At 49.4% G+C, this 27,407-nt stretch overlaps 1 protein-coding gene across 6 annotated transcripts; it reads left to right on the forward strand.

Moving 5' to 3' along the window:
* The first annotated feature begins 55 nt into the window (after positions 1-55).
* CCDC136 (coiled-coil domain containing 136) lies at positions 56-25,474 on the forward strand. Of its 6 annotated transcripts, XM_077857271.1 has the most exons (18): positions 71-166; positions 908-1,015; positions 2,633-2,875; positions 2,953-3,027; positions 6,660-6,983; positions 9,166-9,277; positions 9,843-10,011; positions 10,293-10,433; positions 10,772-10,930; positions 11,209-11,379; positions 11,805-11,990; positions 13,633-13,827; positions 14,323-14,550; positions 15,998-16,498; positions 16,832-17,053; positions 18,105-18,383; positions 19,028-19,321; positions 25,134-25,474. In XM_077857271.1, the coding sequence occupies exons 1-18, from the start codon at positions 109-111 to the stop codon at positions 25,242-25,244; spliced, it is 3,576 nt and encodes a 1,191-aa protein (XP_077713397.1). In that variant the 5' UTR covers positions 71-108; the 3' UTR covers positions 25,245-25,474. The 6 variants fall into 6 exon arrangements, with proteins under 6 accessions (XP_077713402.1, XP_077713401.1, XP_077713400.1 ...); XM_077857272.1 differs by lacking the exon at positions 18,105-18,383 and having other exon boundaries at positions 70-166; XM_077857274.1 differs by lacking the exons at positions 16,832-17,053; positions 18,105-18,383 and having other exon boundaries at positions 69-166.
* Positions 25,475-27,407: the final 1,933 nt, after the last annotated feature.

Consider the following 27,407-nt stretch of genomic DNA (forward strand, 5'->3'; position numbering starts at 1 on the left):
CCCGCCCCCTCGGCCCGCCTCCCTCCCCTGCGCACCGGCTCCGGGTCCCCGGCCTGGCGGCTGCGGCGTCTCCTCCGGGCGGCGACGGCAGCGGCGGCGCGAGCGGCCATGGAGGCGGGCGCCGGGGCGGGCGCGGGCGCCGCGGGCTGGAGCTGCCCCGGCCCAGGTCAGAGCCGCCCCTCCCTCACCTCTCCGCCGCCACTCCTTCCTCTTCTCCATCTCTCCTCCCTCCAGACCCCCACGTCCTCGCTCTCCCCCCTCTCCCTCCGCCGCTCCCACCTTTCCGTCCTGTCTTCCTCCCTCATCCTGCCCCTCACCCCGGGCCCGGTCTCCATCTTTCCGGGCTGGGTCTTCCCCACACCGGTCGCATCATCCCCTGGCGGTCTCTCGCCCTGCACCCCTCCACCCCGTCGGTCCGGCCCTGGGCCCCAGACCCTGCGCCCCCTCCGGCCGAAGGCTCCGAGCGCAGGGCGAGGATGGGGTGGATGGGTCCAGGCAGAGAACGGAGCGGAGGGGAGCGGCCCCGGCCCGGAACCCCTTGCCCCACGCGTCCCCCCGCCCCGCATCCCCTCCTTCCCCTCCTTGCACCACCTCACCCTCTCAGCCTCTCTGCCCTGGCTCTCGCCCGTCTCCCTTCACAGCTAAAGAGACTGTGCTGGGAGAGGAGCCTGGAACTGGGGATGCCGGGGAGGTTGGGCAGCGCAGGGCGGGATCCCCGCAGGCCCAGCTCGAGGGGCGGCTGAGGGAGGAAAGTCGCAGCCGGGGCCGCGTGAGCCGAGCACTTCCACCTGGATTAAAAACTCTGGGGCTCCAGAGGGCTAGAAGGCACGTCCCCCTCTCCCTCCTGTGCACCCCAGCCCCCAGCCCCCTTAGTAGCCCACCGTGCCTCCTCTCTTCCTACCCACAGGACCCACAGTGACCACTTTAGGCTCCTATGAAGCGTCTGAGGGTTGTGAGAGGAAGAAAGGCCAACGCTGGGGGTCCCTGGAGCGGCGGGGGATGCAAGCTATGGAGGGTGAGTTTTCCCAAAGAGCTTTCTTTCTCTCCCCTCAGCCAACTTCCCTTCCTTCCTCCTTACCCCATCTGGTCCCCAGAGCTCCCAGCCAGGACAGAGCCCTTCCTGTAGCTCACCTGAGCCCCCTCTACCCTTCAGGTCTGAAATCTACCCCTCCTCAGGGCTCAGGCTTTGAGGGAGGTTCTGGGTGCCTCCCTTTGGGGCCCTAATCACCAGCTAACCAGGTTGTGTGTCCCGGGGGGAGCTGCCAGACAGAGAAAGAGGCCTCGTTGGACAGAGCTTTGAAGCAGCCTTTCAGCAGGGGGTTTGTTCTCACTGCCACCCGACCCAGATCCCAAGCTGTCTCATATTTTTGAAAAGCAGGGAAGTGAGCATGTGAAGTGAGCATTGTCCTTCTGGTGCCACCACCACTAACTTTGAATGTAAGCCTTTGTGGCTTTGGTTCTCTTAGGATCCCTTACAGCCTGAAAGAATTGCCTGGGAGGGGGCAGGTGAGAAGGCCAACCTCCCAACACTCATGTATCCCCACCGCACCCATGTTACTTGACAGTTGCTGCCAACACCAGACTCCTGGAAGGATGCTGATCCGTTTCCCAGGACTCCCTGTGAAGTGTTCCCAGGTCTCCACGCACACTGTGTGGGCAACCCTGCTCCTTTAAGGGGACAGATGACACAAGGGGTCCCAGATGGACCTTAGGCTGCTGTCATGAGACCAGGGATTCAGAATTGTAAAACAAAGCAAATAATCAGTATCCTGACAAAATGTCGCTATTTCAAGGAACTGCATTGCAGCAAAGGAGGGGGTACTCACCAACCAGAGGCTGGGGACCAGTGCACCCCAGTTTCCTGATGCATTAAAATGGTAGGCTTTTTTTTACACACAAGTACAGCCTTGGAACTGAAACCTGAAGTTTCCTTCAGGTTTGGGGAGGGAAGTTAGGAGGAGGGAACTCATAACACTTGAGGAAGGGAGAGGCCTCCTAACAGCAGAGAAAAGGAAGTGGACTCTGCAGAAAATTTCAGAACAGCCATGTGATAGAATACATTTGAAAGGGCCTCAGTATTGGTCCAGTAAAACATTTAAAATCACTTCATTCAGATGTTTTCTTTTTCTAACTACCGATAGGCAACCCTTTCTTATTCTGGAAAAGCTAATTTCTTCCAAGCCACCTGGATAATTTTTTAACTTTGGACAAACCCCAGACTTTAACTCTTGTCCCATTTGGCCTAAAGACACGGCCAGCATCTGAATCCTTTCTTGAGTACTTGTCCCACTATGCAGAGACCACCAGGACTGCAAGAAGCATGTATCCTTGTGCAAGCTCACATAGCTAACCAGCACCCAGCTGCTCAGTTTGCCCGAAGTCAGTAGCAAGAGGCCACCTGGTACAATACTGGTCCAGGAAGGGCCTGGGTGGGGATGGGCTACCTCCAAACTTGACCCTTACACCTGAGGACTCATCACCGAGTGCAGGTCCTGCCGAGGGGGCTCCTTGGGGGACACCAGGTGGCACTATTATACCATCTCTGCCCTGGGACAATGAGCAGAAGGGCCCTTGAAGGACTCTGGAAAAGAAGTTGCCTCTGACCCCCTGGTGGGATGGGTTTCTCTCCTAGGGGAAGTGTTACTCCCAGCTCTCTATGAGGAGGAAGAGGAAGAAGAAGAGGTGGAAGAAGAGGAAGAGCAAGTGCAGAAAGGTGGCAGTGTGGTCTCCCTGTCTGTTAGCAAGCACCGGGGTCTGAGCCTCACAGAGACAGAGCTGGAAGAGCTGCGGGCTCAGGTGCTACAGCTGGTGGCAGAGCTGGAGGAGACCCGGGAACTGGCAGGGCAGCATGAGGATGACTCCCTGGAGCTGCAGGGTGAGTGCCTGGGAGGGGGCCAGAGGGTCTGGGCTCCCCGGATCCCAGGATCATGCCTGCTGCCTCTCTCACTGCAGGACTCCTGGAGGATGAACGGCTGGCCAGTGCCCAGCAGGCAGAGGTGTTCACCAAGCAAATCCAGCAGCTCCAAGGTAATTGCCAGCACTTGGACTGGATGGAACGTGGCCATCCAAGTACTTTTGTCCTGAGGGTTTGACTGTAGCATAGCAGACAAATATAAACTAATTCAGTACTTTCTCCTCATTTTCCCCTTACTATTCTCACCTTTTCCTCCTTCTCTCCCCATTCTCCTTTTTACCTAATTTCTGTTCTTCTTTGCATCTCTACCTGGCTCTTCTGCCTTCCGCTGCCCTTTGTTGCCCTACCATTTCACATCTTCTTTTTCTGGCTAACACTCTCCCTTTTCTCTCATCCCTTCACACCTATATCCCTTTCCCTTTGTTCTTCGGGTCATGGGGTAGGTAATCAGGGCTGAATTCCAAACCAGACTGCTTTTCCCTGTCCCTACAAGGGCACCATGGGAAAAGCAATGAGCCAATGAGAAGTGACTGAGGGGACTCTACATCTTTTAAGGGACGCAGATGAGAACGCTTTTCTTGCTTCCTAGGACCAAGCTTGTGGCCCCAAATCTCTTTCTTCTAACGCCCACATCCCTTTGTCTCTGGAAAGCAGCAAGGCAGGTGTCCCACATTCCCCTGTACTACCAAAAAAAGAGGCAGCTTTTGTTACTTCCATGGGCTTCCAGAAGGTTTAGGGAAGCTGCCCTAGAAAACAGCAGGGACTCTCCAGGGAGAACTGAGATCAAACCAAAAGAAAAATATAAATGGAGAAAAAAGGAAGGCCGGGTATTGGGCCTGGAGAGGAACAAGCAAAGGTAGAGAAAGGGGAGAAAAGAGAAGGGAAAAATGTAAGCCAAGGTAGATGCAGGAGAAGTAGACAATGAATGGGAAGAGGGTGAGGGAGAGAAATGGCAGGAGATGCATTGCATCTGGGAAGACAATGAGCATTTGTTTCGGATCACCTAGATTCTTGGGCCCAACTCTGCCACTTGACATGCTTTAGAATCTTCGGCAAGTCACTTTTATCTCTCTGAGACTCAGTTCCTTATCCATAAAATGGTGCTGATTTATTTGTTTATCATTCATTTATTGAGTGCCCATATACTTGGAGGACAAGCTATGAAGAAGACAGACCAGATCCCTGCCCTAATCAAGAGTACATTCTAACGGGGAGAGGCAGAATATAAACAATATAAGTTCAAGTGGCAATAAATGCTATGAAGACAGTATAACAATAGGATATAGAGAGATGTGGTGAGATGGAATTTTTTTTTTTTTTTTTTGATAGGGCAGTTAGAAAAGTCCTCTTTGAGAAGATGACATTTGAGCTAAGACTTGAATAATGAGAAAGATCTGAGGGAAGAGCATACCAGGCAGAAGGAATAGCACATGCAAAAACGCAGAGGTGGGAATGAGCTTCATGTGTTTGAAGGACAGAACAAAAGCCATTGTGGCTGAAGCAGAGTGCATGCGGAGGACCCTTGTAAGAGAGAGTGTTCTGAGAGGTCAGGCTGAGGCTGGATTACAAAGGACCTTATAGGTCAGCTGGGAGGTTTGGTTTTTATTCTAAGTACAGTAAAAAGACATGGGAGTGTCTTATATTGAAGGTGGGGCCCTCAGGATTTCTGATGAATTGGATGGGGTGGAGAGTGGGGGAGGGGTGGGAATAGGAGAGACATGAAAGATCACTTTGCCTTGAGAAACTGAATGGATAGTGCTGTCATTTATTGGGATGGGGAAGACTTGGTAAAGAACAAGTTTAAGGGCTAGAGGAACCACTGGAGACATGTTTTTACGTGTTGAGTTTGAAATGACTGTTAACATCTAAATAACTATGTTAAGGGGGCAGTTGGATATATGAATCTAGAACCAGGGGAGAAATCAAGGCTGGAGATATAAGTTTGGGAGTCATTAGCATTTAGGTGGCATTTGAATCCCTGAGAGATCACCATGAAATCACATGGTGAGATATAAGAAGAGGAAAAGGCCAGTCCCAGGGATACTCCAGTATTTAAAGGTCCAGTAGAGGAGATATGAACAAAAGAGACTAAGGTAGGAGGAATGGCAAAAGTATTTCATGTTCTGGATGCCAAGAGCAGAAATTTCTTCAAAGAGATAATGATCAACTGTCAAAAGTTGTTAAATCAAATAAGATGCCTGTTGCATCTTATTTGGAGGGCTCTGAGATATTTTAGTGAGGACAGAAGCCCGTTTGGATTGGGATTAAAGAGGAAGGGGGAGTTGAAATAGAGGAGGTGAGTACAGTTAGTTACAGTAGACATGTTCTGAAGAGAAGCAGAGAAATAAGGGGAGAGGAAATGAAGTCAAGGGAGAGGTTTTTTTTTGGGGGGGGGGTTTAAGATATGATTCACTACATTAGATCATGTTTGTATGATGAAGGAAGCAATCCTGTAGAGGAGGAAAAGACCTCTTTGCTTGGAGAAGGGACATACTTCCTTACAAATAGGAGGGAAGTCAGTAGAGTTGCAGGTTGGCAACTACTTGGGAAAACTGAAATTCAGGAGCGATTCTCTACTAAGTAGGGTTGTTTCTACTAAGCATGAGGTCTCAAGCAAGAGAGGGGCTGAGGGTCTGGTGAAGACACACAAACTGCACCCTGCCGGGTGAACTATAGAGACCGCCCTTGTGCACGCGCGTTGCCCGTTTCCGCCAAGAGGGGGCGCACGCGACCTCAGAGGTAGCTGGTGTCGAGAGGCCGTTCTGGCCGCCACAGCCCCGCGGGGGCCGGGACCGGCCGGCGGCGGGAGGCCCCCCAAGGAGACCGCCTGCGGGGGTGGGGGGGGCCCGACGAGATGGAGGCCATAACCAGTGAGTAAGAACCCACTTCTGTCCCGCAGCCCGATTCCCGGGCCCTGGGCTTCACTCGGACAGCCCCAGACCCACTGTCAACCGGCGCTAGCTCTTTGGAATCCGGGTCCGGCACCCCAACTCCCTACCAGGGGCCGCCCCGCCCAGTTTTCGGGCAAGCCCCTCCCCCTCGGGCTTGCAATCCCCGCCCCTCTATTCTGGGCGGACCCTGCCCCTTTGCCCTCCCAAATTATGAACTTTTTTGGATGAAGAGGACCTTCCTCCATACTCCAGTGGATCTGAGGAAGCCTTTTTTTTTTTTTTTTAAGGGCCAGACCCCAGAGGGGACCCTAAAGGAAAGTTAAACCCTAACGTCAAGGATGTAGTAGGAAAGTGAAGGACATAACCATGTTTGGTTATCATGTGATGAGCCTACATTTTCACTTAAGCTGAGAACTCTAAATACACATCAGGGGCCAGTACTAGGCAGTTCGTGGGAGCTGTGAGGCTCTGTAATTTCTAAGCTTCCAGACTGAATAGATGAGAATAGTCTGTGCAAATTTTTTTTAGTCAGGGAATTTTTGGAAAGACTCGGTGCATCAGTAAAATACTGTAAATTAGTTTTAATCTGCAACACAGGAGCACTTAATACTTTTTGTTTGCAGTAGCCTAAGGGGTTGCTTTGGTGCCAGGCCTCAGAATCTCCTTTTCTACTCTACCTTCCTACATGGAGTCCTCTTTATTCCATAGCAGATGAAGCTATACTTCTCTGATGGGATAGAGACTAGATTGCCAGTAGTTTCCAGATAAGAAATAAGTCTGCCTTTAACTTTCTGCTTCTAGAACATGATAAGTCCATTTATCCTCTTGACCATCCCAACCTCTGGGCTTTGCAGGTGAGTTGCGGTCTCTACGAGAGGAGATTTCCCTGTTAGAGCGTGAGAAAGAAAGTGAACTTAAGGAAATAGAACAGGAGTTGCACTTGGCCCGGGCTGAGATCCATAATCTGCGGCAAGCAGCAGAGGATTCCGCGACTGAACATGAGAGTGACATAGCATCCCTGCAGGAGGATCTCTGCCGGATGCAGAATGAACTCGATGACATGGAGCGCATTCGGGGAGAGTATGAAATGGAGATCACCTCCCTCCGTGCAGAAATGGAGATGAAGAGCTCTGACCCATCCAATAGTTTAAGTCTTTCAGATTTCTCCGAGATGCAAGGTATGAGAGGGCAAACCCCCTTCCTGGCCTGCCAGTAAAGCCGAGCAGAGGGAGTTAGTATCCAAGAAAATGGTGGAAGGTGGTCTTAGATCATGAATTGGGAACCTCTAGAAAAAACCTCCACGTTTAATTCAAGACCATAAGGGAGAAGAATTTATCTAGATGTCACATAACCAGTCAGTGGTGGTATGAGAAATGACACTGTGGAGGTGTATTCTGAGAATTCTTCCTCAGAGAGCCATTGGACGTTTGTTGATTTAACTATGGGAAAGCGCTTCCTGAGAAAGTCTCCAGGATAAGGGGTTGATCACCTTGAGAAACTTCCTGCAGCTCTGGCATCATGGCAGTTTGCCTGGACTGCGCGTTATGGGCGGGGGGTGGGGGGGGCTCCAGTCCTGCTCCCAGGTCCCAGGATGCTAATGCTTAGGCTCCTTGAGCCCTCTCCAACGTAGAAGCTTTAGGGGGCAACAAATCAGAGCACAAGACAGCTGGAGAGGAAGAGAGGTTATTTCCAGTAATACATGAAGTACTAAAAAGCTTAGAGCTCTGCTTTCAGACAATGAGTCTCCCAGCTAGTTGCTAGGATTCATGACATCAGAGTTTGCCTTTATTCTGAGGCTAGATTTATGATTTGGGTATAATGGGAGGCCCTGTATTAGGCCAGGTCAAGCAGAGGCAGTCAACAAGGAATCAAAGAACTGTGATTTTTTCCCAGCTGTAACAAGTTTCTCAGAAGAGCATTTGGGCTGGTGGTGCCAGGAGAGTGAGGCCAGCACAGTGGGAAAGCTTGGGTCAAAGTTAAACAGACCTGAGTGCAGAACCACAGTTCTGCTAATTAGTGGGGTGAACTTGGCCTGGTTATTGTCTCTCTCTTAGTTTCTGTGTCTGTAAAAATTGGTTAATAAAACTTTACAGTCAGAGGGGATCCTGAAATAGGAAGGGACCTTAGGGAAAATGGAGAGGAATCTGAATAAAATGTTGAGTTTAGTTAACAGTAATGTATGAATATTGATTCCTTAGTTGTGACAAATGTACCCATGGTAAGAAGTTAACAATAGGGGAAATGAGATGAGAGCTCTCCCAGGGAGTTTTACACTATCTTTGCAACTTTTCTGTGACTCTAAAGCTATTGTAAAATTAAAAGTTTATTTAAAAAAAAAGGGAAAGAAAACCTTACAGGACTATTTTCGGGATTAAATGAAATGCCTAGTATGTTGAAGTCCTCACAGACTAGCTAACTGGAAGGCTGAAACCATCAAGTGCTAATGCTTAGCACATGGTTGGCTTATATTAAAGGTTAGTTTCCTTCCTTCCTTCCATGGTAATCTGCAGTACTCCAAAAACTTTTGGTTGGAATAAAGAAGGAACATTAGATGTGAATTTCAGGGTGTTGACTCTTACAGCAGGTACGATAGACCTTGTGTTCTAATTGGAGCAAGTCAGTATTCTTTAAATATCAGTAGAATTGGTATTCTAAGATAAATAATTCTTAATCAGGAAGAAACAAAATAGATAGAGGTGTTTGTTTGATTGTAGCTCCAGAAAGTATTAGTAGCTGGTACTTAGGGACATGTGCTGGGTCATTGCAACCAGATCTCTGCTGATGATTGAAGGTGATATGTGGGTCTGGTGGGGATGGGCTCTTCTGTCAGCTGATTAAAGATCTTCAGAATGAATTCTTGACCACATGCAGGCCAGTGTATTTGGTGTGGTGATAAAGTAAGTAAAAGGACGTTCAGGATGCCCAGGTTGTCTCCAGAAGGCCAGGACTGGCAGTGTGACGCGGCAGTTTCACATCCCTCAGCTTTTGTACTAAAAGAGTAATAGGAAGGTAATCATCAATGGAAACTTGAAATATAATAACCCAGAAACTCAATTAAAACCTTCACGAGCTCCTAAAATCTCAAGACTCTTCCTCTGTTGGGGTTCTGAAGATGGGTACACAGGGCAGATCTGGGCAGATGAGAAGAAAGGCAGCTATGTGAAAGAGGATAAAGACACATAGCAGTGTGGAATTTGGGGGGTTTTGTCTTCTAAGCCACTGCATGCGGTGTCTCTTCAGTCTTTAGAAAAAGAGAAGCTATTCAGCTTTCTGCTATCTGATTTCTAAGCAGGAAAATTAGGGGCTGATTACCAGTGCTTCTTCCCCAGGATCTCACACGTCTCCATTTGTCCTCTGCAGAAGAATTGCAGCAACTGCGAGAACGCTACCGCTTCCTGAACGAGGAGTACCAGGCCCTGCAGGAGAGCAACAGCAGCCTCACGGGGCAGCTTGCGGATCTGGAGAGTGAGAGGTATAACCAGCAGGCTAGGAGGACTCTTAGGACTCTGCTTTTGGCTTTTCTCTGAATAGAACCAGTGAAGGCAGATGCTAGGCTAATAAATGTCCCTCTACTTCTACCCAGCCAGTCTTTTCCACAGATGCCACTTAGAAGCAAACATGGAGAGCCAAGTGTCTCAGGACTGGAGTTCTAAAATTTAGTTTACTTCCATTCTAGGGATTGGGGTCTGGTTTGCTCTGCCCTAGAGTTGATCACAGTGATTCCTTTCTTGTCCACACAGGCTGAATTCAGTCAAATGGTGTAGTACCTCCCTCCAGATTAGAGCTGGCTGGATACAAGGCCCAGCCTTGAGCCCAACTAGACTAGCATTGTTAGGTCTCCCAGAGCCAAGCATGCCTTGATTGAGGTACTGGGACTTTTTCTTCACCTTCTTGACATGTTTATTTGGAAGACAAATCACAATATAAGGCTCTTTACCATCTTTGCCTAAAATAAAGACATCAGGACCAAGCACCCTTACCAGGTGATGCCAGGCAGAGCACTTTCCCAAACATGGTTCTGGGGTTCTGGATTATAGGACACGAAGAGCAACAGAAAAGTGGCTGGAATCCCAAACGCTAAAGAATATGATGTCAGCAGAGTCTCAGACTTCAGAAATGGATTTTCTAGAACCGGATCCTGAAACTCACTTGTTGCGACAACAGCTTCTGGGAGCTGAAGAGCAGATGCATGACATGCAGAACAAGGTAGGGGAAGGCAGGCACCGTCACTGTCTCTCTTTTACCCTCTCCTGGCCTACAGTAGCAACATCTCCTTAGATACGGGGCTGACAAAGGAGGCATACACTATGGCAGGTGATAGTACTCTGGGTTCTCGTTTGCTTGCTCGATGGAAATATTCCAATAAAAGGAATGCCATATCCTTTCCAAGCCTATTCTTTTTTTTTTTTTTTTCTTCCCCAAGTCTAGTTTCGAAGTGTGTGTGGCACCTATCCTCAATCAGCCTTTCTGTTCCATCTCCTGCACAGTGTAAGGAATTGTGTTGTGAGTTGCAAGAACTACAGCATCATCGTCGGACCAGTGAGGAGGAGCAGAGGCGGCTGCAGAGAGAGCTTAAGTGTGCACAGAATGAGGTGCTTCGGTTTCAGACCTCTCCCAATGTCACCCAGGTAAACACTGATGGGGGAAGGGAGTATGGGGAGGGCGGAAGGGCCTCCGTGAAGCTGCTGCATCAGGGAAGGATGAACGCAGAGCAAGGCTGTGCTTGGCTGATTCTTGCCCTGAGACCAGGGGTACAGTCTACTGGAGACCAGTTGGACAAGTCACATAGCTTTGTGTTCTAGAAATGGTAGCCATTCCTGAATGTCTGCCTCAGAGAAGAAACCCAACCTTAGACCTGTGGGAGCTCTTCAAGATGTCTACGTCTGGAAAGGACCCAAACTGGTCTGTAGAGGGGTCTGCTGTTTCTCTTGAGAGTAACTGTTCTACCTACGTCCTCCCACCACAGAACGAGGAGCTGAAGACCAGACTCTGTGCCCTGCAGCAAAAGTACGATGCTAGCCAGGATGAGCAGAATGAGCTCTTGAAGGTGCAACTACAGCTTCAGTCTGAGCTCCGGCAGCTCAGAGTCTTGAAACCCACAGTCGTAGAAAGCCCAAACGAGAAGGTAACCACAAAAGGAGGTGAGGGGCAACTGAGGTGCTTAGAGGTTTTGGGGACGGTGGATCAGAGCAGAGTTAAAATAAGTCCAGCTGCCACATGCGCAGCACCACTGGTACGGATCTCCGGCCACCCTTGAGCACGGCGCTGGGCGAGAGGACAACTGGTAAGCAAGGGGCAGGGAGAAGTCAGGTCTTAGACCATCCGTGTCTGAGAGTGACTCAGGCAGAAGAGTGAACGGGTTGAGGACCCCAGAGGTACTGCCCACAGCCCCCTCCACCACAGGAGTTACTGTGCCGGCTACAGAAGTTGCAGCTTCAGTACCAGCACATCACGTGCGAGAAGGATAAGCTGCTAGAAGTGCAGCGACAGCTGTGCGGGGACCTGCAGTACCATGAGGCGGAGGTGCAGCGCCTCAAGAACGTCGTGGCCTCCTTCCAGGAGAGCAGTGAGAAGGTAAAAGAAACTCCAGGTGAGGGAGAATATAGCCAGATGGAATCTTCTGTGAAAGCAGTAGTACCAAAGAGGAGGGGGCACTCATGGCATTCTGTAGTATAGCCATTGGTATGGGGGATAAAGAGGTGCCTAGTAGAAAGGTGATTTCACAGAGTCATGATGCACGCAGCTTCCTTTGATTTTAAATCAGAAAATCAGCCAGTAAAAAGGTAGCTCTCTTTTTCTTCCCCATCTGCCCAAAAGGGAAGCCCCAGAAGGCCCCTGCGTCGAGCCTGTTAGGGTCTGGTCCATCTCAGGTAGCCCCCATTGGGATGAAATTGGGACTGGAAAGGACCAGGTAGGACCCCTTAGTCCCTGTCTGTGAAGAGAGAGTGCAGCTGCAAGGGCTTCTGGGATGATGGTGGGGCCTGCCTCCCCTACCCCAGAACGCAGAGATGCACGCCCAGCTTCAGGAGATGAAGCGGCTGTACCAGACCAGCAAGGAAGAGCTGGAGCGGCAGAAGCACATGTATGATCAGCTCGAGCAGGACCTCCTGCTTTGCCAGCAGGAGCTGAAGGAGCTCAAGACCACCCAGTCCATCCCAGAAGACAAAGGGAAATGTGCTAATAAGGTAATTGTAATTAAGAGAGGTGAGGTCTCCTGGGTACTTCCTCTGGAAAAAGGAGGTATAAGGGCAACAGGTGCAGTCATCCAACCAAGGGGCTTGATGAGCTCCCTGTCCGTCCAGTCACAGCTGGGTGTGCAAGTCAGGAAACAGAAGAAGAGTCCCATGCTATTTACTTTTAAACAGTTTGCCTTGATCTTGATTTTGAGCCCAAGCCACGGCCTAATAGGATCAGTGCAGCTGCATCCAGTCTGAACACCTGAGGGTTTTGCATGTGATTCCATATGTGTAGACACTTAGACCTTGTTATTAGAACTTATAGTGATATCTTGTAATTTGCAGAGAACATACAGAAAAGCCCACATGTGCAACTTTTATCATTAGACCTAGAAAGAGAAGGTCCAGTTTTCTCAGGCAGATTGCAGATGCTCTTGTCAGGTGATGTGGTCTTGTGCAACTAGACCAGGGTGCTGATTGGATATTAGAAGGACCTAGGCTCTTCTAAGGTTTCCTCTGTGACTTCAGAATAGAGAAGTTCTCTAAGCTTGAGTTTTACCCTCTTTAAATTGAACAGAATACTATTCCCTTCTTACTTGCTTTTAATAATAAATCCTGGTAGTGATAAGTGAGGCTTTCCTTATTTTCTTTTTTTCCATAGTGTATAAAATGCAAGTCATTATCAGTTATCCTTAGACCTTGTGTTGAGCACTTTCAGCTCCTGATCACTGATAGGAAATGGAAGATGTTGAAACATGATGGAGAAAAGGCACGAGATTCTCAAAGTATGGTAGAGCAAGTCACCTTTTGCCGGAATACTCAGTGGCTCCTATCACAGCCAGCAGCAGGCTGTGTCCCCAGGGAAAAGCCTTTGGAAGACCCAGAATGGGGAGCTTATCTGGACCACCCCAATGGTCCACCTGCCTCTCTATGCCCAGGTTCACATTTTCTTCTTCCATTCCCACTCAGTCTAGAGGCCAGAGTGTCTATGACTTGCTCACCCTCTCCTCTCCTAGTAGAAGAGACTACAGAGAGGGAGCCAGCTCGCTGACACAGAGCCAGCTTTTCCTCTTGTCCTAAAACAGCATTGAGATGAATTCGATATTAGAAGGTTTGGTTTCATGGAATCATGGGATAATTTAGTCTTTTCAATCCAAATTCAGCAGTAGCCCATATTTTTCTAGATATTTAAAAAAATGATAATGAAAACAAAAATGGGGACAAATCGGGTGGAGTTTTTATTGGTAAGAAGTATAATTAGGTATAAAACCAACTGGGGTTGGTAACAGTGACAGGAACCAGAACTCCCAGCAGGGCAGGAGAATGATCTTTACCAAAGGGAAGGGCCAAAGGAAAGGAAGGTGGGGACCTGAGAAGGGAGGGGTGTTGTTAACACTCCCTTCACAGGGCTCTCAGAAGGGGCCAGAAGACGAAATTTACAGCATAACCGGACAGTCCTGAGCAGCCTGCTGGGGTTTCCCATTTGGTGTCTAAACCCTCACGGGTGCAGCATGGCTTGGGACTGTCAGTCCAAGGGGACCATACAGGGAGGGAGCCTCTGGTGAACCACAAGATGCAGGAGAGCACAGAAGGGCTCTGCTTGCTGGACAGTGCAGAGAAATGCCTCACAGAGTAACCACCCCCTCCACAGTGTGACACACTGCTGTCCAGACTCACAGAATTGCAGGAAAAGTACAAGGCCAGCCAGAAGGAGATGGCGCAGCTGCAGATGGAGCAGTGTGAGCTCCTGGAGGATCAGAGGAGGATGCAGGAGGAGCAGGGGCAGCTGCAGGAAGAGCTGCACAGGCTCACGTTCCCACTGCCCAAAACTGGTCTCATCCCTAAGGTAACCCCAGCCAGGGAATGGCTGCTGACTAGGGAGAAGCTGCTTCGAGAAGCTTCTGAGGTGTGACTATACTTGGGGAAAAGATCAGGGTGGGGATCAAACCTTTTCTCAGTCAGCCATGGCTTACTTTGGTCACTGACTCTTCAAACCAAAAAATTGAGTATAGCTGAGTAGGTTTTAAATCTTAAAATACATATTGTACTCTGGAACCTGCCCAGCATTTTCTCCTTAGATTTTTAGTCCAACTGGATAAAATATACTCTGAGAGAACTTTGTAAACTACAGAATGCCTGCACCATACGAGATCATGACTACTCACCTAGCAGGTCTCCACAGAAGGACCACTCCCCCACCACACCAACCCCATCCCAGATGGCTGTTCAGAGCCAACCCAGAGACTCCTAAGGGAAGGGTCCCCAGCAGGAAGGAGGAGGCATGGGTCTTCTATGTAGCTACCACGGTTCCTGCCTGCTTCCTTCCCACTCCACCTTACAGAGTCAGGAGCTACTTACAAAGTTACAAGACCTGTGTGAACTACAGCTGCTCTACCAAGGTATGCAGGAAGAGCAGAAAAAACTGGTGCAGAATCAAGAGTGTGTGCTCAAAGAACAGTCAGAGCTGCATGAGGAGCTGCATCATTTCAAAGAGTCTCGTTTCCGGGATGTGTTGGAGAAGCCCGACGATTCCAAATCACCTAAGTCCTCCAAGTGTGGTCAGAACAAGGTAACCAGAACAAGAGGTGGGGAGACAGTTCCTGGGACAGCAGCATGGTAGGGAAGAGGTCTCCATGGAAGGGTCAAAGTCAGGAAGGCCTGTCTGGCCAAGTGTAAGAATGAGCCTGAGGCCCCCTCCTTCAGCCGTGCCCACCCACAGGCTCATTAAGATGTGGCTTTAGCTATGGCCTGAGGACCTCAATCAGGTACATGCTCAGTTGAAGTGCTGTGAACACTGAGAACTGGGGGTAACCCAGGAATCTAATCACTTGATAATTTGATGCAGCCCCTTCAACATCATTTTCCAGATTTAAAGTATCAATTTAGTGTTTGTCTGGATTCCTTGGGACTGACTCTGAGCATGTCATTCCTTTCTCATGAGCTGGTTGATAATTGAGCAGTATACTTTCCAGTGATCAAAATCTATCACTTTTTGGTGTTCTACCTGCCACAAATCTGGGGCCATTCATTTCCAAGGGAAGAATTCCTAGCATGTGGCATTCTTGGTACTGACCACATTATCTTCATTGGAACTTTGGTGGCAGTAAGAGCCATGTGATGGGGGTTAGACTAGAGAATCCATGCATCTCAAACACCAAGAAGGGGCCATGCCTCTGAGGTCACACTGGTGGAGACTTCTGCACAAGTCTCTTCAGGATTAAGGGATGCCTTTGGTCTGAGGTCTCAGGGTGAGCAGGGAAGAGCAGGTAGAGAGTTCCAATTTAGGCTAGCCCTATTCATTCAGATATTAGCCTAGATAGGGAGAACCAGGAAATTGCAGAAGTCCAAACAGATTTGGTCAGATTCCAAGGGCATCAGATTTCAGCATGGATAACACTGACCAGGAACCAGGTATAACTATTTCTTTAACTGATCAGATCTCACCCTGGGCATTAGCAGCCAAGAAGCCAGGCGCAGAGGGCCTGGGAAACATGCCCAGAGGCCAGATTCAGAATTGGGACGGGAGGTACAGGGACTTGTAGTGAGACCTTAATTCCAGGTCCACATCTTCTGAAGGAGGAATTCTTGTAGGCTCACATTGCTCACATTCAAGGCCAGGGCTGATTTTAGAATTGGGAATAGGGGAGGGGACTGAGCCCCAGGGTTAGGATATAATGGGTATATCCTGACTGAGAAGACGGGAGGGGAGGGAGGCAGAGTGTTCTTGATACTCACTCAGCTCTGCTGCATGGAGAGACGGATGTACCAGAGTTTAGAAACCAGCAGGAACGGGAGCCTGGGAACCATAAAATATCTGCCCTGGGAAGATTATCCCCAGTGTGAGAAACTGACATGTGCCAGTAGCTGCAGGCTGTTAAAGACCTAGGCCATGGTGAAATGAGTGTAGGTGTACGGGTCCCTGAAGTGCATCTCAGACATCTGTCCCAGGAAGGGTGCAGCTAGAAGGATGGCAGTATCTGGAGTGTTAGTAATGTCTCCCCACCCACTCCCGGCAGTCCAAGATGATCATCGCCCAGATTCAGGCTCTGCAGGTGCTGTATGAGGGGACTCAGACCGAGCAGGAGCTACTGCAGCAGGAGCAGGGAAGGCTCCTCGAGGAGCGGAAGAGGCTGCAGGCCGACCTACAGCTCTGCCTGGAAGAAATGCAGCTGCTCCAGGGCCAGTCCCCTTCCATAAAAATGAGCCTGGAGTCCTACAAGACCTACGGCGATATGGCGACTGTCAACGAGAACTGTCGCCGGAGTTATAGTAGCATTGATGACAGTGAGAGCTATCACAAGAGTTTTGGGAGCACTCAGGCCAGCAATGAGAGCTTTCTCAAGAGCTATGACAGCGGCTCCAGTGCCCATGAGAACTTTGAGAAGAGTTATTGCAGCAGCAGCAGCAGCAGCGTTACCTATAAGAAGAGTTACGGCAGCAGTAGTAGTTCTGACACCTGTTACAAGAGTTACATCAGCAGCACTGACGATGAGCTTGCTGGGCCTGAAGATACAGAGGTAAAAGTAGCCAAAGGAGAGGTCAGCCAGGGAGAGAAGTTTCTTGTCTTACTAAGAGATAAGTCACCAGTGAAGGGTGCAAGAAGTGAGGTGGGCAGCGGGGTCAGGGCTGAGCTGGGTCACTGGAAATGAACAAGGCACTCCACCTGTCTAATATGGAGATGCTCCCATCACAGCGATGGTGCTTTATGGGAGGAAATACAGAATTAGCCCCTGGGCAGCTTCAGATCCTTGCCGCCATTGTTCTGTACCCAGGTAAGGGCCTAGCAAAGAGAGTGGGGCGGAGGGCAGGTCCTCCCCTGGGTGCGGTCATTACTCCTCCACCCTCCGCAGCACTGTGAGGACATGGTTGCCAAGGTGGTGATCAAGCTGCAGGGGGTGCAGGCCATGTACCAGCTCAGCCAGGAGGAACATGATCGGCTGCAAGAGCAGATGAAAAAGCTGCTGGACAGGCAGAAAGAGCTGAAGGAAGAGCTGGACGCCTGTGAAAAGGAATTCAAGGAGTGCATAGAAAGCCTTGAGAAGCCCACTGCCTCCCCAAACGACAAGAATGAGGTAACTGCTATCTAGGAGGCCAGGTTTCTTCTAGGAATTCCTAGAGCCAGAGGAGGTCATAGGTCACAGCCATTTTGGAGAGACTGAGGAAAGAGGGCTGGGAGCTCACTGCTTGCTCTGCATAGTCGCCCCCTTCCTGGTCAGAGGAGCAGAGCAGGAGCTGCAGCCCATCAGCCCTGATGGACACTGCTCAGTGCTCACTGTGCTGAGAGTTACTCATCATCAAAACTCTGAATAGCTTTTCTCTTTGTCCTTTTACCATCTCTCTCCTTTGTAGGTCCCAGAACACTTCTGTGGAGTTGTATTTTTTCACCTTTAGTTATTTGGGGTCTCTTCAGCTAGATTGTGAGCACCTTGAGGACAGAGGCTTGCCTCCTTTCAGATCTCATTATGCCAAGAAGGGTGCTGTGCATCTGTGAGGGATGGGACAGAAGGCAGTCTTTCTAAACCCAGGAGTAGTCCACAGTCCAGCAGAGCTCACCATGTGCACACAGGAGAGTTCAGAGAGCAGCCAGCACGTGGGCCTAGGTTGCTTAGTATTGGTACCTACCAGGGCAACCAGAAGTGATGCCAGAAGTCAGGAAAGACAAAACCAGAAATTAGAGAGCAGCATTGGAATTTGCCTATGTTTCCAGGGTGAGGTGTAGGAGTCCAGGCACGCTCTCAGGAGTGGACCACACGGTTCCTTAGGTAGTTAATAGAGAAATAGCTTGGGCAAAGTAAGAGTTTCCATCAGAAAGATTATCTGTAATAAAGCCCCGAGGTTCAGAAAAGGTAGCCCTATAGTTCTTCCCCAGACAGGTCACAGTAAAAACATAACTTAAATCATCCTTTTTGGATCACGTTAGGTGTAAACCGTCAGGTACCTCATTCAGAGCCTATTTGTGAAACTGCAATAGAGACTCGTATCCTGCAGTTTAAAATTTCCTCTCGTCTACTCCCCCTTGGGCCTTGGCAAGGCACACACTGGGAGTGACCCCCAGGCAGGGCTCCAGCTGACTGACTAGGCCAGGCTGCGGCTGACTGGCCCTCTGCCCCCCAACCCCGGCAGATCAAAGAGCTGCAGACTAAGCTGCGGGAGCTGCAGCTACAGTACCAGGCGAGCATGGATGAGCAGGGCAGGCTTCTGGCAGTGCAGGAGCAGCTGGAGGGGCAGCTGCAGTGCTGCCAGGAAGAGCTCCGCCAGCTCAAAGAGAAGTCCTCTGTTACCAAAGAAACCAATGGGAAAAATGGCAATAAGAATATGAACAAAAATGCCAATGGGGTTAAAAATAAAAAGGTGACCATACCAAGCCTCGACTGTTCTGAGGGCAGCTATGAGAACGAAAAGGTGAGTAATAACCTTAGTAGCCAGATAAGCAGAAAGGCAGATGAGATCTTGGGAAGAAAAATCATCACTGCCACCATTTTGGCCAGGTGAGGTATTTGTAGAGAAGCTTCTGGCCTCTCTCTTGTAGCAGAGTATTTCCCTCTTGGTGGCAATTCCATACTCCCCTTTCCTGTGTATTTAAAAGCAGTGGAACATAGATCACTTATACCTGGTGGTGCAGCCCCAAAGGACCATATCCCCTAGGGTGGACAACTGCTCCAATTAGCTCAGCCCAATTTTCTTCCTGGGTTACATGCCCAAGAGAGGGACCAAATAGATGCAGAGAAGGAATTCATTCAAAGCAGTTGTGTCCTAAGACGAGAGGAGGGTGGGGTCAAGTAGGAGTCATGGTGGCCCGGGCGGGGCGGGGGAGGCAGCAGCTGAGGGTCAGAGCTCAAGATTCTAGCTCTGGTAGCCATCTTAAATGGCCAGCGATGGTTGTGTCGGTCCAGAGAGGCTGGATGTGACTGTCACCGCTCTGTGCTCAGGGAGAGACTCGGAGCACTCTGGGAAGCAAAGTGCTCTTGAGATAGTCCAGCTTTGTCACCAAAGGTAGGCATCTTTGCGGTAACCGCAGCCCCACCCTGCCCTGCCTCCACCCACAGAATCTGGAGGTGGTGCTGCACTACAAGGCCAGCCACACGGATTTAGGTGATCTAACAGAAATGGAGGAGGGGAAGGAAAAAATCAAGGACATGAAGCAGGTCCTCTGGAATGAAGTGGTTTCTGTGAGGTCAGAGCCTCCAGAGGTGAAGTCCACAGAAGATGAGGACGGGGTTTATGAAGAGTCCCAAAAACAGGAGGGCAAGGAGGAAGACAGCAAAGATGAGAGCACTGATGATGCTTGTCCCGAAGCTTCAGAGGAAAGCAACCCCCTCAAGCTTTCTGAGAGCAAAAAGGTAACCACGGTCAAAGGCTGGATTGAGTGGGAAGTGGGCTCTGTGCTCCCTCAGGTGCCCTTGTGTGGAGGGGTGACCCAGCCTGAGGATGGACGTCTGTAGGAGCAGAGGCCAGCCAAGGCCTGAGGCGCAGCACTTGGGGAGAGTGCAGATGGAGCCTGAAGTGGTGGAGGTGGGCTCTCCACGAGAGATGGTGGGCTCAGGCCCACGTGCTGTGGACCTATGGCTCAGAGATCTCCTTTCCTGGGAAGCGGGGTGGGGCTGTTGCCATCCTACCTCCTCTCACTTGGGTGGTAGCCCTTGTTCCTCACGTCAGGAGGGCTCTTCACCCCTCACCTGGCGCTGCACTGAGGATAGGACAACGTGAGGCCTGCTTCAGGCCCTCAGCCTGCATTAGTGGCTTGGTCCTGCTTCCCTGAGGTGCCCTGTTGGGTTGACCTTTGTCGTTGCTGTCAGGGGTGTGGGGAGGCTGCTGTGCCTTACAGGTTCTGTGTATTACAGGGCAGGAGGATGGGGGCTGGTCAGAAGCGGTAGAGTATTTTAGTCTGCAAGGGCCATTGGCCCATCCGGGGAGCCACCAGAGCCCTCACCCTTTAGTTGCTAGATCTTGAGAGGCTGGTATGGGAGCATCCTGAGTTGTTTACCAACTGTACAAAAGTATTTCTGTATTTTAACTACTGGTACATCTGCAGAGGTACGAACCAACTGATTTCCTGCCCTAGTTGAGGTTATCTGGGGGCTCCGATTCCCTGAAGAGTCCTTCCTGAATAAGTCCTCAGTTTACAGGACAGGTTCTTTCCATCTCTCTAAACACAGGGGAAGGAAATAAGTCTCTTGTGGTGGGACGTCCCAGTCAACTCCGTCCGCAGCGCTGGCTAAAAATCTAGTGTGCAGTTCTCTGTTAACCTTGTGGCAGAGGACCATTATTTAGGATGTAAAAAGTAGGATCAACTACAGCCCATTCCCCAGGGTTCCAGTTTCTTCAAATTCATCATATTCCACCACATGTTGGCTCAGAGCCTCCTAGCTTTCCTTGCCTTGGGTGCTGCATCTCTAAATGCCAGTCTGATCCTTGAACTTCACAGTTGAGCACATTCCTTGTGTCTACACGTGGAGGTGTCCCTTTGCCTCCCTGCGGCCCGAATCTTTTGCAGGCAGCTCTGATGGCATGTGTGTCACTGCCTGCGAATTCACTTGCTCTCTGGAAGATTGTTGCAAGTCGAAGCACTAGCACTTCTCTACTGTTAGCCTGTTCTAGTGCATGTTGTCCCCCAACAACAGCATTAGACTCCTAGGGGATCGTCGGGACCAGAGCCCAGAACACTGAGACCTGGTGGAGAGCAACCAGAACAAGTGGGCTACTGGAGGGACTGGTGGCCTGGCAGGAGACCCAGTGACCTGGAGAAGTACACGTCCTCCTCATCCGGAGAGCCCAGCGTTACTCTCGGGGCATCCCTTTTCAAGAGTCACTGTCCTACAAGAATGGTCTAGTGCAGATCACCCCGCTTGAGAGGGTTATGGTGAGCCAGGAGAGTGGCCCCACTGCCTGATTTAACCCATTCAGGTTTGCATCTTCCACAGGCTGCCAGTGGGAAGATCCAGGCCCCGGGCCAGGGGAGAGATATGGCTGCCCTCACTGCCTGTTGTGTAACCTCTCAATCTCTTTCTCTTTTCCCTTTGTTTTCTCATCTTCATTATCCATTGGATTCATATGTTTCTGTCTTTTTATACCACCCCCCATCTCCTGGCCTCTCCCTGTGCTTCCTTCTCATTTGGTATGTTGCAGCCATCCCCTGCCCCCAAGCCCCCCATCTTCTCCTTGCCTCTTGTAGGCCTGGTGGTCATATCGGCTTTGCTCTGGTGCTGGTGGGCTGAGACGTCGTCCTAACACAGGTACTGGTATTGAGTCCTCTGCTTCCGAGGGGTAGAGGGAGGGTGCAGGTTGCCCTGGCCTCTCCTCTTTCCCCTTTCTCTCGTTTGCTTGCTTCTTGCTTTAGCCATCGGACAGCAGGATACGCAGGGCTGAGTTTTAGCCCTGACTTCTCCTCGGGCTACTGCAGAGCCCACACCTCTGAGCACGTCTTCCTAACACATAGTGAGTTGGAATGCATACTGTTGACACAGTTTGAGTTTCTATCCTCTGGCTGGGAAAGCCTTGGCTGCTCCCAGCACTGTGGCTACTTTGAGAAACGCTTGACCACTTCTGGTGAGCTGACATCTGTTGGCAAGGCTGTCTCTGTTTAGCCCCAGAACCAAGCTCTCACTACTGTCACCACCCAAGACGGCAAAATAAGGCATTACTGCCTCCCCTGTTGGGTGAGAGAGGAATTCTGGCCTGCCATGACCAGCCCCCAACCCCAACCCTAATCCCTCTGCCCAGGGGCATTTGTATGAGGGCAGCCTCAATTTGTCCTTCAAACGTGGTGAAAATGGAATAGAAACCCCTACCATATTGTGTTCTTTCTACTAAGGAATTCTCTGGTTTGGGACTTCTGGTCTTAGGAAAAATCAGAATAAGAATGCCAGGAAATATTTTATAGTTCTCCGTTTATCCCTTTTGGGGTCCAGATTCTATTGTAATTGGCTTCCCAAACCAGGCTTTCTGGAGAGAATGAGGTACTTGTGAAAAGAGCGATTTGCAAGTGTTCTCAGGGCACCGAGGCTGACATATTCTGGGCACCTTCCACTTGGCCTTGGTCCATGTAATCTGGTCTGTCAACAGGATACCAAATTTAGGAGGCAGAATGTGGTCTAGAGGGCCCAAGGTAGAGCCCTAGGGTTCCACCTATCTTTGGAACCCATAAACTATTCTCTCCTGGCCTGTTCTGGCTTCTTTCTCCTGCTCCCCTGTCCACCCCACTCCCTGCCCTCCTTTCTCACCCCTGCAAATGGAGTGTAGCTGGCTTAACACACAGGTTGGGGTGGCAGCTGAAGCATGTGTTGGTAAGGACTCACCAGCATCCTTTTCCCCTTACTTGTTTTCCTCTGCATCCTTTCTCCCCTCTAAGGCATTCTACTTACTCCTTTGGTGACAGAGTGTCTCCCTATACTTGTTCTTCTCCGGTCCATATCCAGATTTCTCAGTTCCTAGGGGAGACCCAAAGCATTTGGATGTAACCTTTCTGCAGCTTGGCCAGGCCCATGCAGAATGAGAGGAAGGAACCCTGGGTAGGGCGCTCTTAGGGAGCCTGGCTGTGCCTCTTGCTCTGCAGCTCCCAGTCCAGGAGCTGAGGCAGTGTAGCCCTGTAGAAAGTGTGGCTGACCAGTGGTCAGAAAATCTGGCCCAGTCTGTCTCTGCCTCTTCCTTTTAGTCCCAGTGGGCAAAATGTATAATGAGAACATTCGTTTCTGAGATGACAGCAAAGGATGGTCAAACAAACCTGTCTTCCTTGTGTGAAGATCACAGGAGTTCATGTTTATGAAAGTGCTTCATAAATGATAAAACACCCCATAAATAATTTTAAAAGAGTGTATACTTACATTATACATACTATTGTGATCGGCACTGTTCTTATCACCTTACGTATGTTAACTCATTTAATCTTTGCAACGACCCAGTGAGGTAGCTTTTATTATCATATAATAAAACCAAGGCATGGAGAGGTCAAGTAATACCACCACTGAATTGTGAGTTGGATTCTAAGGACTAATATTAGCAACAGCTAAAATGCCAGTCTTGCTTCCCTCCTTACCATCTCTCCACATTTTGAGCAGTTTTCCTTGGTTGCTTCCATGTAATTAGGAAGACCCCGTACTTCTCTTAATGTAGCCTCCAATGGTGTTAGCTCCCGACAACTAATGTCACATTGTTAACTCAGGGCATGCATTGTTTATAAAGCCTCTTTGCATATTGCATATGCTAAGCATCCTCTCCTCATTTTCTACCTGCAGTTGATTTTTTGATCCAAGGCAGATTTATTAATTCATTCCCATTAGGTATAGTCCATTGATGTAACTTGTGGAGTTTGGGTTTGTGTTTTTCTTTTTTTTAATCTTGACCTTGTGGTTTCAAATTACCCATTTCTCTGCCAGCTTTGCATCCTCCTCAGAGGTGACCAGCCCACCTTTATATTATGCATTATTTTTTTTTTAAGTTTCATCTATTTAATCTCTACACCTCACATAGGGCTTGAACTCACCACCCCGAGACCAAGAGTTGCTTGCTCTTCTGACTGAGCCAGCTAGGCGCCCTGTTCATGATCATCAAAGATGAGGGCTGAGCCTCTAGAGTGTTGTCTCTCCAGGCTCTCTTTTATCCAGCTCACTGATCACTTATTAAATGGTCACACAGAAAACTGTGCTGGTACCCTACTCTTAATTCCTCCCATCCTCTCCAAGGATATCATGGAAAGTCTGTCAGATGTCTTGATAAAGTCCAAAAACATTTCCTTGGTCTGCCAACTTAGGAACCCAGTCTGAAAGGAGAGCCTGATGTGACTTACCCTTTGGGAGCAGCCCTCCACTCAGCCAGTCTGGAACTTGCATCTCTGGTATAGAGAATACTAGTTCACATTTATGGATCAGCTCTATCTTCCATTTTATTTTATTTTTAAATTAAATTTTATTTTATTTTATTTTATTTTATTTTATTTTAATTTTATTTGAGGAGGGGGAGGGCCAGAGGGAGAGGGAGAGAGAGAATCCCAAGCAGGCTCCATGCCCAGTGTGGAGCCCAACATGGAGCTGGATCTCATGACCCTAAGATCATGATCTGAACTGAAATCCAAAGTTGGACACTTACCCGACTGAGCCCCTCAAGTGCCCTTCCAGTTATTTTGTTACATAAATTACTCTATATATCCATCTCCAGCATTGTGCTTTCCATTTCATTTGTGCTGCTCTATTTAGTAACTACTTCTACAAATGTAGGAGATCTTTGTTCTTTATAGCTGGCTTAAAATCCTCTTTTTAGTTCCATTATTCTCTGAGCAAATGCATTCTGAGCATCAATGGGCTATACTCTGCTCTTACCTAAAATCCTCCCCATTATTATGCCATAGCTTAGGACTCAAAACCCAAATTTGGTCTTTCAAGTAATACAGTAAAAAAAAAAAAAAAAAAAGTAGTAACAATAGGAACTATTTTCCTAAGTATGTATTGTCCACGATTTCATGTGCCCTAAATGATGCTGCTTTGTTGTCCCACGAATCAGCAGGATTCGCTGTGGTCAGCAGAGTCTAGAAGACTTAGCACAGTGGCACATGCTCTGGAAGTCAACACCCTGGTGACCAGGGGTGTTTTAAGGACCCTGGCATTTGCCTTCTAGACCAGTGACCAGCTTCCTTGAGTTTCCCCAAACCAATGTCCTTCTCCACAAAAGGCTTCGGCTGCCTAAGAACCTCATATTTGCCTGTACTCCATGGTGTGCTTTCTTTACTTCCCCCTGCATTTTATCCTTTTGACTGAGTTCACTTCTCCTGCATAAAGCCAATGAGGCACTGCTGCTTTTCCCAAAGGCCTCCATTTACCCTCTTTTTTTCTTGCCATAGCACTTGATCCTTTCTCACTGCGACCATCTGGGTACTCTTTGGTCTGCCTCCTGAGCTTGCTTCTACACACAGGAACTGGTATTCTCCTCATTCCATTGGGCATGCCTACACGCAGTCACCTCAGGTGATATACCTGGCGTTGTTCCAGATGTCTAACACTGCCAGAACTAAGGCCACATTGTCTTCAGCAGTTACCCAGGAGGTGAGAGAGACCAGACCATGAGGTTCCTGATGTCTCTCCAGTGCCAGTAGACAGGGGAATCTCTGGCTTAGGGAAGGGTTCAGAAGGCCGAGCACTCACCATTTGTCTTTGGTCCCCACAGAACTTGTTTGGGATGTGGAAGCCTATGGTGTTCTTGGCTATTGCGGCTGTGGCTCTGTATGTGTTACCCAACATGCGACCGCAGGAGTCAGAGTTCTGCCTCATGGAGTGATGGCAGACCTGGGCCAGCCGAGGGAGCAGATCCCCAGTGGCCACTATCCTCAGCTTTGGGCAGGACACACTGCGCCAGAGCCCCCACCTCACCCATGTGTCCCATGTGTCCCCATCTCCTTAGCCTCAGTCACCCAGGCTGGAAAGGTTATGGGGAGCTGCTGGCTGCCATCTCCTGCCTTGTGTAAGAACCCGGGTTCCGTGTAATTAAATATCAACCTAATTACCTGAGACTTTGTGGCTTTTTGTTTGTTAAACAGAACCTCACAACACAACCAGAACAGAGCAGTCCCCCTTTAACCAGGTACCTCACTTAAGGATCTGGTTCCTGAATATGATTTCTCGCTGTGCAGATGACCTCAGGATGAGGGTGCACCATCCATGGCACCCTGTGCTGCCAGCCGTCTCGCAGATGCATTGGTCTGCACATATAAACCCCGTCTCTAGGAGCTCATCCTAGCTCAGAGAAATGGAATGAGCTGGGTACTCTGTGTGAGGGGAGTTAAATGACTTGCCCTTGGGTCTGTGCCCGTACCCGTCTGTAGTGAGAAGAGTGCCCTGAGAAGATCTGCATGTGAGCATTCAAGGCTCAGTCCTTGTGACTCCTCATGGGATTCGTGCTCAGAGAGGACTTACTGATCATGTAGGCGCCTGCAGTGAATAGGGGGTGTATTAGAGCTTTAACTTTAAGAGTGTTTAGTGAAGGGACTCCATGCAGGCAGAGTTAGGAGGACCAGCAAGGAATAGTGAAGTCCTCAGGCACCAGCAACAGTTGTCACCCCTCCCAGCCCTGAAGGGGAGAGGGGAGGAAGCAAGGACTAGAGGCCTGGAAAGGGACCCCAGACCCACAGGGGGTACAGCCCTTGCCAGAGCCTGATACTCTCTTCCCACCTGCCAGTTTCCTGTTGGCACCTTTCATTGGCTAATCCCAGCTGGCAGCCAGAGAGCAGAGATGCCTAGGGGACATAAAGTCAGTCTCCTGGAATTCAGAGCAGGGCAAAGGATGGAGAGTGGGTCAAAGTGGGGACAAGCAGGATGATGAGGGTAATTTAGGAGAGTCCTTGTTTTCCTCCATCTCTGTGGAACCCTTTGTGATTCGTTGTTTCACATGACTGTTCCCAGAGGAGGGCCTGTGAGTATATACATAGCCCACAGTGGGCAAAACGGCACCCTGACTGCTGGCTTTCCGGAACCCTCCTCTCTGCCTCTTTTTTACCTGATGCCACAGGACCTTGTTCCATTCACTCAAATATCCAAAGCAACACATACCTATAGAATGAGGCAATGTCATATTGAACACCAATAAAAAATAAATTTATTATTAAAAAAAAAAAAAGAATGAGGCACTGTGGTGGGCACTGCCAAACATTTGATTAATTCATCTCTTCCCTGGCCTTTTCCCAGGGGGCCTGGGGCTGGTGCTAAACTCGTGACCAATCCGCATGAACAAGGCTGCACCTAGGCAGATTGAGGGCAGGGCCACGTGTTCCTTTTACCTCCCTTTAAAAGACTCCTCTTTGAAACTAGCACTGATTTAGGGTGGCCTAGCCCCTTGCTACTCAAAAGTGTGGTCCACAGACCAGAAACAGCAACAGCAGCATTGTTAGCTTGTTAGAAAGGCAGATGCTCAGGCTCTACCTCAGACCTACTGACACAGAATCTGGATTTTACCAGGATCCCCAGTTGATCAGCACGCACAGTAAAATTAGAGAAGAACTGGCCTCGGTTACATTAGATCATGTGTTCTCAGCTGTAACCTAAATTGGAGAAATTCCTTCACAACCCACCTGGTACCACTAGCCCCTTGCTGTTGAGTGTTAGTGAGACCCTGGGTTTTTTTGTTTTTTTGTTTTTTTATCTGCTTTATTCCAGCCACCAGTTGGCAGGAGAACATATGTGGTGGAAAGGACTGGAAGATTACCTACCCGTGAGGATCACTGATTTAAGTTGGAATTAGAAGCCAAGATGGAGGTCACAGTCTGGTGTGCAGTCAGCGTCCAGTTAGGATGCTGTGTGTTCCTTCCCAGGCCTGAGCCTAGAGCCTGAGCAATGGCAGGAAAGTGGTCCTGCTTTCCCCCAGCCTTTGCGCTTTGAATACAGAACTCTTCCCTTTAGGACACTTGATCTTGTTGGCTTGCTTTAGAAAGCCATCCTCTTGATCACT

This window comes from Canis aureus, chromosome 18, assembly GCF_053574225.1.
Source record: "Canis aureus isolate CA01 chromosome 18, VMU_Caureus_v.1.0, whole genome shotgun sequence".
Taxonomy (NCBI): Eukaryota; Metazoa; Chordata; class Mammalia; order Carnivora; family Canidae; genus Canis; species Canis aureus.

Bases quoted from the DNA above. Each gene is read 5' to 3' on its own strand.
- CCDC136 (XM_077857271.1), top strand. From the start codon at position 109: ATGGAGGCGGGCGCCGGGGCGGGCGCGGGCGCCGCGGGCTGGAGCTGC. The intron at 3,028-6,659 runs GTAATTGCCAGC...TGGGCTTTGCAG, and splicing joins GCAAATCCAGCAGCTCCAAG to GTGAGTTGCGGTCTCTACGA. The intron at 10,012-10,292 runs GTAGGGGAAGGC...TCTCCTGCACAG, and splicing joins TGCATGACATGCAGAACAAG to TGTAAGGAATTGTGTTGTGA.